Source organism: Cetorhinus maximus, chromosome 10, assembly GCF_964194155.1.
Source record: "Cetorhinus maximus chromosome 10, sCetMax3.hap1.1, whole genome shotgun sequence".
Classification (NCBI taxonomy): domain Eukaryota; kingdom Metazoa; phylum Chordata; class Chondrichthyes; order Lamniformes; family Cetorhinidae; genus Cetorhinus; species Cetorhinus maximus.
The window spans coordinates 129,762,120-129,774,958 of NC_135888.1; the positions used below are offsets into that span (position 1 = coordinate 129,762,120).

The 12,839-nt window shown below is 45.5% G+C and overlaps 1 protein-coding gene across 1 annotated transcript in view; it reads right to left on the bottom strand.

Moving 5' to 3' along the window:
- The window catches only part of LOC144686013 (tyrosine-protein kinase ITK/TSK-like), a 72,614-nt gene that overhangs the window by 57,369 nt on the left and 2,406 nt on the right, over positions 1-12,839 (bottom strand). Inside the window, exon 2 of the mRNA XM_078551133.1 lies at positions 2,827-2,931. Within this exon, the coding sequence (XP_078407259.1) occupies positions 2,827-2,931 (105 nt within the window). The remainder of the gene's footprint in view (positions 1-2,826; positions 2,932-12,839) is intronic.

Consider the following 12,839-nt stretch of genomic DNA (forward strand, 5'->3'; position numbering starts at 1 on the left):
TACTCCTCTCTGTCTAACGCCATCAGAATGGCATTCTATTCCTTTCTCCCTCATATGTTTACCTAGTGTCCTCTCAGAAGCCTCAACCACTCCCTGTGGTAGCAATGTGCACATTCTCACCACTCACTAGGGCAAAAGCATTTCTCCTGATTGCCCTTCGAACAGATGCAAGCATACTACTGACTGAGTCAGGATAATTGAGTAATTTTCAGGTTGGCAAATAGTGGAGTGCCACAGGAATCAGTACTGGAGCCTCAGCTATTTACAATCTACGTTAATGACTTGGATGAAGGGACCAGGTACATTGTAGTCAAATTTGTTAATAATATAAAGATAGGTAAGAAAGCAAGTTGTGAGGATGGTACAAAGAGTATGCAAAGTGATATAGATAGTTTAAGTGAGTGGGCAAAAAATTGGGAAATGGAGTATAACGTGGGCAAATGTGAGGTTGTCCACTTTGGCAGGAAGAATAGAAAAGCAGAATATTATTTAAATGGAGAGAGACTACAGAATTCTGCGGTACAGAGGGACCTGGGTGTACTTGTACATGAATCACAAAAAGTCAGCACGCAGGTACAAGTAATGAGGAAGGCAAATGGAATGTTGGCCTTTATTGCAAGGTGGATGGAACATAAAAGTAGGCAAGTCTTGCTACAACTGTAGAGGGTTTTGGTGAGACACACCTGGAGTACTGCATACAGGATGGAATCTTGTGCCCTGTCCCCTGGCGAGTTTGGTAGCAGGGCCATTTAATTGGGTGGGACAGTGGCCGGTGGGAAATCGACCAGCTCCTGCCTCCACCCAATCAGGTCCGTGGTGGGAAGGCCTGTGGATGGCCTTCCTACCCCACTGCCAGTTGGGGCCATTAAGTGAGTAATTAATGCCCATTTAAGAGCCTCAGCCCATTGCCCCTGGTTTTAACCTAGCAGCAGATAGAGCGCTCACCATGCGGGATCACGACAAGCAAACTTGTTCTGGGTCGCTTGCTGCCTCCCAGTGGGGCGGGGGTGTATGGGGTGGGTGGGGAGGAGGTGGTAGGGTGGTCCCTTGTTCAAAGGCATTCAGTGCCTGAGCAAGGGACCTGGCATTGGGAAGGGGGTGCTCACTGAGAGCCACCCATTGCCCTTGCTGCCTCCCCAGGCGGACTTTCATCCGCTGACCCGCTTCCTGCCATCACTCACATGAGCCTGGGCCCCTCCTCGATGCAAGGCCTCGGTTGGGTGTCATGCTGGCAGCAAGCACTGCCTTCCCATTCACGCTGCTGAGTACAAAGGAGCTGCTGGCTTAGTACTGGCTGGCAACTCTTGACAGGCAAGACTTCTGCCCCGGGGTCCTTGATCCAGGGGAGAGGTCCACCATTGGCCTGTTAAGAGCCTGAGTGAGGCAAGATGGAGTCGAAAAGAGGCAATGCGGGGCTCTCGCCAGCTCTCCAGCCAACAGCCCTGACCCCGGTCGTCTCCACATGATTCCGCTCATAGTTTTGGCCTCCTTATTTAAGGATGGATATACATGCTTCGGAGGCATTTCGGAGGAGATTCGCTAGATTGATTTCTGGGATTAAGGAGTTGTCTTAACCGGAAAGGATGAGCATGTTGGGCCTATACTCATTGGAGTTTGGAAGAATGAGAGATGATCTTATTGAAACATATGAGATTGAGAGGGGGTTTAACAGGGTAAATGATGAGGGAATCTAGAACTAAGGGACACAGTTTAAAAATAAGGAGTCTCCCATTTAAGAAGGAATTTTTTCTCTCAGAGAGTCAGTAATCCTGGGAATTCCACACTCCAGAGAGCAGTGGAGAGTGGGTCATTGACAATATTCAACACTGAACTAAACAGATTACTGATCTGCTTTTAAGAGAGTCAAGGGTTATGGAAGACAGACAAGAAAGTCGAGTTAAGGCCACAATCAGATCAGCCATGATCTTATCGAATGGCAGAGCAGGCTGGATGGGCTGAATGGTCCACTCCTGCTCCTATTTCTTGTGTTCTTGTACAGAGGTTCAAGAAGGCAGCCCACCACCACCCTCCCAAGGGCAATTATGGATGGGCAATAGAGGTTGGCCTTGCCAGTCATGCTTACGTACAGGAATGAATAAAGAAATGGGAGTAAGAACTGATAGGATTCACTTTCACTTGTGGGTTCTGGACTGAGTGGGCCCTAGTTGGGCCAGCAGTTAAAATTATATCACTGGGATGTGATTTGCCACTTAAATTAGGACTCCATCCCTCTCTGATGGACAGCTTTCCCACACCTGAATTCAAACAAATAAAAAATGGTGTGTAGCCAACTCAGCCTCCCTATCTCCATCCCCTTCCCATCTCCCTTGCCATCTTTAACCCTTCCCCCTCCCTCACAACCTTATTTATATTCTCTCCCCCTCCCTCTCACATGGCTATCTTACCCACCCAGCCATTCCTGCAATGGTGGTGGGGGTTGGGGAGGTCATAGAGTTATACAACACAGAAACAGGCCCTTCGGCCCACCGTGTCCGTGCCGACCATCAAGCACCTATCTATTCTAATCCCATTTTCCAGCCCTGTATGCTATGGCATTTCAAGTGCTCATCTAAATACTTTTTAAATGTTGTGAGGGTTCCTGCCTCTACCACCCCCTCAGGCAGTGCGTTCCAGATTCCAACCACCTTAGAGGTTGGGGGTGGGGTGGGGGGGTGTTAAAATCAGCCCCTTGGTTACTGAACAGCCGCTTGCAGCAAAAACCTTCTTGGAGGGTAAGTAGGAACCAAAGTGCGCAGCTGAATTGTGAAGCGGCCCAGTTAAACCTATCCAAAGTGCCTTAACAAAGGGCGATTGGCAGCACCTTACCTGGAATGGGTACTTGTAGCTGCAGGAGAGGCTGATGTCACTCAACACAATCTCCACACATTTGATTTTGCAGATGTCGATTGATCCTTTCATGATGAGCTTTTTCTGCAAGACACGAAGTTCATCGTTTAATTCTGTGAACAAGGGAAAGTTCTGAGGTTGGGGTGTCACTCATCGGAAGGTTGTGTGTTCCAGCCCCACTCAGAGACTTGAGCACAAGGTCAAGGCTGATGCTTCCATGTAATACTGAGGGAATGCTGCATTGTCAGAGATTTAATCAAGTAGGTGCTTGCTGGAGTATTCTGATTAATTCTGGGCCTGGAGAAGGTAAGGAAAAACCAGTAAAATTTGGAAATGAAGGGTATCAGTAAAACTTGTCCGAACTGCTCTTGTATACCTAAAAATGGAACTCCAGTATCACTGGTGCCAGTATTACTGATTTTTACTGGGATTTAAACATTTTGAACTGGTTTTTCCTTCTGGCTAGAAAGGATTTACCAGAGAAATATGGAAACAGGAGGATATTCAGCCCTCAAACCTGTTCTGCCATTCAGTGGAGACCTTTGCTGAATTGTACCTTAACAGGTAAGGTGGTAAAGTGATTATGTTAGTAGACTAGCAATCCAGAGATCTCAACTAATGCTCTGAGTTCAAACCCCATCATGGGGAATTTGAGTTCAGTTAATTAAATAAACCTGGAATGTAAGAAGTTAGCCTCAGTAACGGTGACCATGAAATTACCGGTGTTGTTAAAAACTCATCTGATTCACTGATATTGTTTAGGAAACAAAATTTTCCATCCTTACCTGGTCTGGCCTATACGTGACTCCACACCCACAGCAATGTGGTTGACTCTTAACAACCCTACGAAATGGCCTAGCAAGCCACTCAGTTCTACCAAACAACTATACCTGTAGCAGTTCAAGAAGGCAACTCACCAGTACCTTCTCAGGTACAATTAGGGATGGACAATAAATGTGGACCTTACTAGGGATACCAACATCCTGAGAATGAATTTTTTTTTAAATCCACCCACCTTGTACCTTTTATACCCTTGTCTGGGAAATATCTAATGAATGCAGATTTAAAATCATCAATTGAATGAAAGCATGCACTGCTTTTTGTGGGTAAGAGTTCCACATTCTACCACCCTTATTGCGAAGATGTATTTCTTAATTTCCCTCCTGACTGACCTGGCTGTAATTTTAAGAGTATGTCCCATTTTCCTAGACTCCCCCAGGTTTCTCTATAAATTCCTTTCAAAATCCTAAAAGCCTTATTTAAAGAACCCCGTGTATTCCAGGGAATACAAGTCTAGCTTATCAAATCGCTCCTCAGAATCTAACATTTGGAACCTTGGTGAATCTATGCCGCACCCACTCCAAAGCCAGTATATCCTTTCTAAGGTGCCGTCTACAGAACAGTACACAGATGTGGTCTGTACAGCTGCAGCAAAACTTCCTTTCCTTTATAAAGGCCGACACCCCATTAGCCTTTTCTATTATTTTCCTCTACCAGGCTACCGCGTTTTCATGCTTTAGGGGTCTTCAATCGCTTTGAACCTCCATTTGTTCCTAGCTTTTCACTATTTTAAATCGTAGGGTCTTAAAAGAAGTGGCTGCAGAGATAGTGGATGCATTGGTTGCAATCTTCCAAAACTCCCTAGATCCTGGAAAGGTCCCAGCAGATTGGAAAACCGCAAATGGAACACCTCTGTTAAAGGAAGGAGGCAGTCAGAAAGCAGGAGGCCAGTTAGCTTAATGTCTGTCATTGGGAAAAAGCTGGAATCCATTATTAAGGAAATAGTGGCAGGACATTTAGAAAATTATAATACAATGCAACAAGCCAAACATGGCTGTTTTATTTGGTGAGTAGACGTCTTTCCCCTTAGGGGTGTATGCTGATCTTATATTGAGAGACTGAAAGGTGCTGTTGGGGAAAATGCTTTTTTTCTACCAGCAGGAAGGTATATCTCCTCCCTGGTGTGAAACAGCCAGGCGAAAGCACTTGCAGTGACAACTCCCTAAGCATTTGTGGGATTCCTTTATAAACCACTGCTGCTGGGCTTGATATCATCTGGTGTCTTGTCCAGCCACTTTAGAGGGCAGTTAAGCATCAACCACATTGGTGTGGGTCTGCAGTCACATATAGGGCCAGGCAGGTTAAGGATGACAGATTCCTTCCCTAAAGGGCATAAGTAAACCAGTTGGATTTTATGACAATCTGACAGCTTCACAGTCACTTTTATCGAGATCAATGTCATATTTCCAGATTTTTTAAAGATTGAATTCCAGTTCACAAACTGCCTGTTATAATTTTCTGCTCCTGTTGTCTGGATTATTAGCCCCAGTAACACAACCGCTGCACTACGCAGCATTTTCACTGCCTAAGTTTCCTATTTTAGTTGATTTCGTTTAGCTGAGGCTGCACTGCAAGTAGACAAAATTATTGCAAGATGATTTACAGCAGTAATTATAAACAGCCTCCCTTGACCCGTTAGTAATGTGTCATTCTTCGTTTCCAAGGAAAGAACATGTAACCATGAACAACATCTCATCACATACACAGGATGTCCTAAAACACTTTGCATTAATTTTGAATTGCTGTGACTGTGATGTGGGAAGATGCAGCAGCCAATTAACACTCAGCGAGGAGCCACAAACAGTAGATTAGATGACAATCAGTTAATCTAATTTTTTTAATGGCGTTGGTTGAACAAAAATGCTAACAGGACACCAGGAGGAAGTCTCTCTGCTCTCCTTCAAATAGCGCGGTGGGATTTTTCACATGAGCAAATAAGACAATGGCCTCAGTTTAATTCAAAAGGATGGCACCTCTGACTGCAGCACTCCCTCAGTACTGCTCCTCTCAAAGTGTAGCATTCCCTCAGGACAACCTGTTGACAGTGCAGCACTCCCTCAGTACTGCTCCTCTCAAAGTGTAGCATTCCCTCAGGACAACCTGTGACAGTGCAGCACTCCCTCAGGACTTCACCTCTGACAGTGCAGCACTCTTCCAATGCTACCCCTCTTGACAGTGTAGCACACCATCAGTACTGACCTACAACAGTATAGCACCCCCTCAGCCCTGACCTACAGACAGTGCAGCGTTCCCTCAGTACTGACACTCCAAAAGTATAGTACTCCCTCCATAATGTCATCCGGCAATACAGCACTCCCTCAGTCCTGCCCCTCCAACCGTGCAGCACTCCTCAGTACTGATCCTCCAACAGTATTGCACTCCCTCAGTACTGACCTACAGGCAGTGTGGTGCTTCCTCAGTACTGACCCTTGGCAGTGCAATACTCCCTCAGTACTGACCCCCCAAAATTATAGTACTCCTTCCGTAATGCCTGTCCAGCAGTGCAGCACTCTCTCAGTACTAACCTTCTGACAGTACAGCACTCTCTCAGTACTGAACCTTGGACACGCCTTTTGCATGTCACTATTCCTCCGGACTCTAACCCCCACCCTGCCCCATGTTTTTCACTCCTATGTCACTTGCTGTGACTGGCAGATGTCCTTCAAGTCTTAAATGTATTCATACCTCTGTAATCTCCTCCAGCCCACGGAGATCTCAGTGATCCTCTAGCTCTGGTTTTATAATCATGATTTCAATCACTTCCCCACTGGTGCTCGTGTCTTCAGCTGCCTAGGCCCTAAGCTCTTGAATATCCTACATCTCTCCACCCCTCCTTCTTCCTTTAAAATGCTGTTTGACCAAGCTGATAGCCACTTGTCCTAATATTCCCTTATGTGACTTGGTGTTAAATTTTAATTGATAATTGCTTCTGTGAAGTGCTTTTGGATGTTTGACTACATTAAAGTTGCTATGTAAATGCAAGTTGCTGTTGCTCGATCCCATTCGTGGCACAGCGTGTTGCACCCTATCGCTAAAGGGAAATCACTTTCATTGTGACTGCCCTTCCCAATCATCCCGGAATGATCAAGAGTTTTCCGGAATCAGGGATACGTCTCCTGCAGCCCAGGAGAGAAGCAATTTCAATTTCCCGCTCCAGTAGGCCCTGCATTGCTTCCCATCCTCCTAATCCGGCCCTGGTGATACCACCTGACCTCTGTCGTAGGGAGGCACCGGCTAGAGGGCAGGGGAGTGAGGAGGCTCTGTCAGCTTCCACGGAGGCTCTGGCATCAGGGGTGGTGAGGGGGTGAGGGGGTGGAGGTGGGGGGGAGGTGGGGGGGGGTGGTTCCGAGAGTTGGGGTAAAGGAAGGAGGCTAGTGGATCAAGGGGTGGCTCAGGAACAAAAGCTTTCGGTGAGATCAGGAGAATGGGGGTTCGGAAGTGGTGGGAGAGATGGGTCCAGGAATTTGGGGTGGGGGAGGGGGTGGGGGTTTCTCCCAGATTCTGGAACAGCAGGAGTGGGGGTGGGGGTGGGGTTGGGGGGGTGGGGGGGGCAGTAAAGGTGAAAGGGAGAGACCTGACAGGGACAGCCAGCTAGTAAAGGGGGGTGTGAAACTTGGGACTGCCCACTCCATAAACAGTGAGCAATTAATACCATTGGTAGGTGAATAGAAAACACAGCAGCGGAAATCAAGAATACTCATTGGAAGAAATAAGCAGAAAGGGAGGAAGAAGATTCTTGAACTGAGGGCTGTTAGGCAATGATATCTTTCACCGTTGAGGTAGAGACTTAAACCTCATTTCAAAGGGAATGGGAAGGAGGAGTATGGAAGTCTCTGAGAGTGTAGGGGACCGGGGAGGGAGAGCATTAGCACTAGGGCTGAATGGCCTTCTTGTGTCTAGTAACTTTTATGAATCCACGAAGGGAATGGTTTAAAAAAGTTGGTGCTGAGTCTTAATTCTCAGTGAGTTACCATTGGTTACTGGTGGAATCAATGTTCCTCCAACACCCGGGGTGGAATGTTATGGTCCCTTTGCGGTGGGGGCTGGGCCGTAAAATGCAGCGAGCCATTCAGAAGTCTATTGACTTCAGCGGGACTGAAAAATTCTGCCAGTGTAAAACTCCACCCCAGTTTCTCCTCCATGAATCCATTTCCCCTTGTTTGGATCCCACATCACTAGTTTCCGCTCTCCCCTCACCCATCCCCCCCCCTCCAACCTCCGTCTCCACTTCTCACCTAATTCCCAGTTCATGGAACATGTCACACAACAGCTGTTGGCAAGAAACTGTGAGCAAAAACACTCAACTGTAGGGAGCCTGATAGTTACAGGCTAAAAATACAGGTGTAGAAGTCATTTGATCACCTTTCCCATGACCTGATGTCATATGGTCAGGCATCATGAGGTCAGAATGTCACCCGATCAAATGTGATCAAGGAATCGGCCTCTGATCAGAGTCTGAAATCCTAGCTGTGGTGAAAGGCCAAATATGCCTGAGTTTGTATCCTGGGGAATGTTTAACCAGGCATTCCTCAACTGAGTGCAACACTGGGCCATTCCCTCACTGTGAGATTGGGGTGGGGAGAAAGGTGGTTGGCAAAGAGTGAATTTACTGGAGTCCCCACCAGCAATCCCAGAGGGAAAAACCAGCTCGGAGCAGTTGGAAACCAGTTCCGCATCAAACTGGCCTATACTGGTATAAGCTGGTCCCAATCTGGTTTTAACTGGGCTGTACTGGAGTTGACTGAAAGGCTGGTGGATCTAATGGTCCCATCTGAAATCCAGCTCCAGGCCCAGTTCCTGGGCCAGAACCACCTCCTAGCCCCCACCCCCAAACCCCACAAACACCCAAAACCCACCACCTACTGACCCCACCCCCTCTACACCACCCCCCCATCCTTTCTATACCACCACCCAAATGCAGGAAAGCAGCCTTTCACTGCCAGCAGGTTACTTTAAATAGTCGCATTATTCAGCATAGGGGTGATGGTGGCATAGTGGTAACGTCACTGGGCTAGTAATCCAGAGTCCCAGGTTAATGCTCTAGGGACATGGGTTCAAATCCCACCAAAGCAGCTGGGGTAATTTAAATTCAATTACTAAAATCTGGAGTTGAAAGCTAGTCTCAGAACATGAAATTATCATTGATTGCCATATAAACCCATCTGGTTCATTAATGTCCTTTAGGGAATCTTCCATCCTTACCTGGTCTGGCCTGACCTGATTTGGTTAATTCTGAAATGGCCTAGCAAGGGCAACAAATGCTGGTCATGCTGGTGACACCCAAATCCCATGAAAGAATGCTTCAACTGAACTCAAATTTGCAAACTACCCATGGTGAGATTGGAACCTGCATTCTCTGGACTTGTGGTCCAGTCACACCACAACCATAGCACCCATGCTCCAGAGATAAACAATAAATTCCAGCCTTGCTGGTGACACTGCATCCTGAGATCGCAAGATAAGTGTCTGATGACACGCACCCCTTTGTAATCTGATTTTAATTTACACTTGTTGAAACAACCGTAATGTTCTCGGGTAATTGTCGCTTGATCTGCTTCCTGCTATATGGAAACCAAAATTGTTTTCAGGCACGTCTCTGAGCTGAGTCCTCTCCCTCTGAGATTAATAATCAGCTCTGAGATGCCGGTCAGTTAAGCATTCTGTTTTCCCCCTAAACTGGGTCAACTTTGGAGCTGATTGGTGACCCTTTACCGTAAACCTAGTCCCATCACTTCACAACTTTGTCTCACCATTTTATCTATACTACACCATACATTACACTACACATACATTCATACAGTTACCCTGTACTTCATACAAAGGGTGGTGAAAATCTGGAGCAACCCCCCCAAAAAATGCTGTTGAGGCTGGGGGAGGTCAATAGAATATCTCAAGACTGGGATTGATAGGCTTTTGTTCGGTAAGTTATTAAGGGTTACAAAACCAAGGCCGGATGGTGGAGTTAAGATACTGCTAGCCATGATCTAATTGAATGGTGGAACAGACCCAAGGGACCAAATGGCCTCCTCCTGTTCCTAATGATCCTCCTAAGTTTCCTTTCTCGGAATTCCCATCCTCATCCCGCTCCCTCCTCACAGTCTCCTCAATGCGCTGAAATAAGATATCATCGTAACCTTCTCCTGACTTCAAATCCATGGAACTCCACGTCTCCCTCAATCTCCCCTTTCCTTTTTTAAACCAAATCTTGGTGTCACCTACCTCCTATTTTTGTGATGTCATTTTAACACTTGCTGCTAGGCTTCACTCTTCATTGTGGGTTTATAAAATCAAGGAATTGAAAGACAGGCTGGGGACTTTTTTCAAACCAGCTCATCATTCAGGATCCATCCAATGGTGACAACATCATTGCAACCACTGATGGCCCCATTGGAGTCCTTATATTGGAAACAGTGAACAGACTGAGCCCAGATCCTTTTATGTGTTAGTCCCATTGCCCCAGGCACAAAGGCATCAAATTAACAATTATTTCACAATAACAGTTGTGTAACCACGTCAAGATTTCTTCCATAATTATTGTCATACAACAGCATATTGCATTTAAATAGCACCTTCAACAGAGAGTAGTGGTTCGTGAACCCCTTTGGAGTTTGCGAAATGTTTCAGGCGGTTCTTGGGAAAAATTCTGTAATGGCGGAAGCAAAAGTGTTTGTGCGCCAAAATTCCGAATTTGGGGGGAAATGGCAATTGGCGCTTTTTTCATGAAGTATGAAGGAATTGGCAGGCATTGCAGACGCAATTAATTTGACATCTGTATAAATGAGTAAATAAATAAACGTAATTACTGAAATGCAAGCCTAACGAAAGCAATACCAGTGCAACTAAGCTACTTAGTTTTTATTCGCATTATTCAGAAAGAGCTATCAGTTTAGCACCCACCAAATGGACGAATACACTCAATCACAGACCGGTATCTTGACACCTTGGAAGACCAGAGCCAAGGTCATTGCAGCCAATGCAGCAGCAGTGCAGTCTTTCAGTCACTTTTGTTAGTGCGCTGGTTTGCTGAATGTTCTCATTTACTAGGTCGTCCATTTGTTAGCATTTTCAGTGTGTTATTTTTTACGTTAACTGTTTTACACCACATAGGTGATATGAGTTATGAAAGTGCAATCTTGGAAGAGTGTTGCTGTTTTCATAATGTAATAAAATTAATAATGTAATGAATAATAATGTAACTATTAATAGTGTGCAATAAAAGTGTCATAATAAAAACAAATTTTATATTTCCATGATCACTGTTTTTATAATTTATACTCAAGGCAGGGAAAAAATCCCTGGAAAATATTTATTTTTAGCAGGGAGTTTGCAAAATTTGGCATTTTCATGAGACGGGTTTGTGGGATGTTTGGGAACAACTGACATAGAATAAAAGCCCAAGGTACTTCACACAAACACACATACACACACACACACCCCCGCACAAACTTACAGACACATACACACACTCATAGTCACATACAAACTCACACACACACACAAAACAAGCACAGAAACACAAACACAGGCAACATAGAAACTCAGAAACTGAACTGGACTAGCCATATAAATACTCTGGCTACAAGAGCAGGTCAGAGGTTAGGTATCATGTGACAAGTAACTCACCTCCTGACCCCCCGAAGCCTGTCCGCCATCTACAAGGCACAAGTCAGGAGTGTGATGGAATATTGCCCACTTGCCTGGATGAGTGCAGCTCCCACAACACTCAAGAAGCTTGACACCATCCAAGACAAAGCAGCCCGCTTGATTGGCACCATATCAACAAACATTAACTCCTTCCACCACCGACGCACAGTAGCAGCAGTGTGTACCATCTACAATATTCACTGCAGGGATTCACCAAGGGTCCTGAGACAGCATCTTCTAAACCCACGACCGCTACCATCTAGAAGGACAAGGGCAGCAGATAGATGGGAACACCACCACCTGGAAGTTTCCCTCCAAGTCACTCACCATCCTGACTTGCAAATATATCACCGTTCCTTCACCGTCGCTGGGTTAAAATCCTGGAACCTCCTTCTTAACAGCACTGTTGGTGTATCTACACCACATGGACTGCAGCAGTTCAAGAAGGCAGCTCATCACCACCTTCTCAAGGGCAACTAGGGATGAGTAATAAAAATGCTGGCCCAGCCAGCAAAAACCACATCTCATGAATGAATTAAAAAAAAAATACAAACTCATAGAAACACACACACACACAGGCACAAAATACAAACACAGACACACATAACACACTACCTGCACACACTTAACTTCTCAAATCTCTCTTCAAAACTGTGAACCTTATGAACATCCTAGTGCATCCACACAGGGCTTCTTTTGCTGTAACCCTATCTGTGGCTCATGGTCCTTGCAAATACATATCTGTGCTGTTTTGTGGGTTGGTGAATTCAACAATTAGTGTCCAAGGACCAACCATTTTTAACTGCTTCATAGGAACATAGGACTTAGGAGCAGAAGTAGGTATTCGGCCCTTTGAGCCTGCTCTGCCATTCAATAAGATCATGGCTAATCTGGTCCCAACCCCACTTTCTTGCCTGCCCTCCATAACCCTTGACTCCCTTGCCTATCAATCACCTGTCCAGCTCAGCCTTGAATAAACTCAATGACCCAGCCTCCAATGCTCTCTGGAGAAGAGAATTCCACAGACTGAGAGAAAACATTTCTCCTCATCTCCCTTTTAAAAAGGAGACCCATTATGTTCAAATGTGTACCCTGGTTCTAGTCACCCCCAAAAGAGGAAACATCCTCACCCTCAGGATCTTATATGTTTCAATAAGATCAGCCATCATTCTTCTAAACTCCAATGGGTATATTCATCGATGACCTTCTCTCTATCAGAAATGGGGATGTTCGCTGATGATTGCACACTGTTTAATACCATTCACAACTTCTCAGATACTGAAGCAGTTTGTGTCCTTATGCAGCAAGACCTGGACAATGCTCAGGATTGGGCTGATAAATGGCACGTAATATTCATGCCACACAAGCACCAGTTTTGGAGAGAGATTTGAGAAGTTAAGTGTGTGCAGGTAGTGTGTTATGTGTGTCTGTGTTTGTATTTTGTGCCTGTGTGTGTTTCTATGAGTTAGTATTTTTTTTTTATTCATTCATGGGACGTGGGTTTTGCT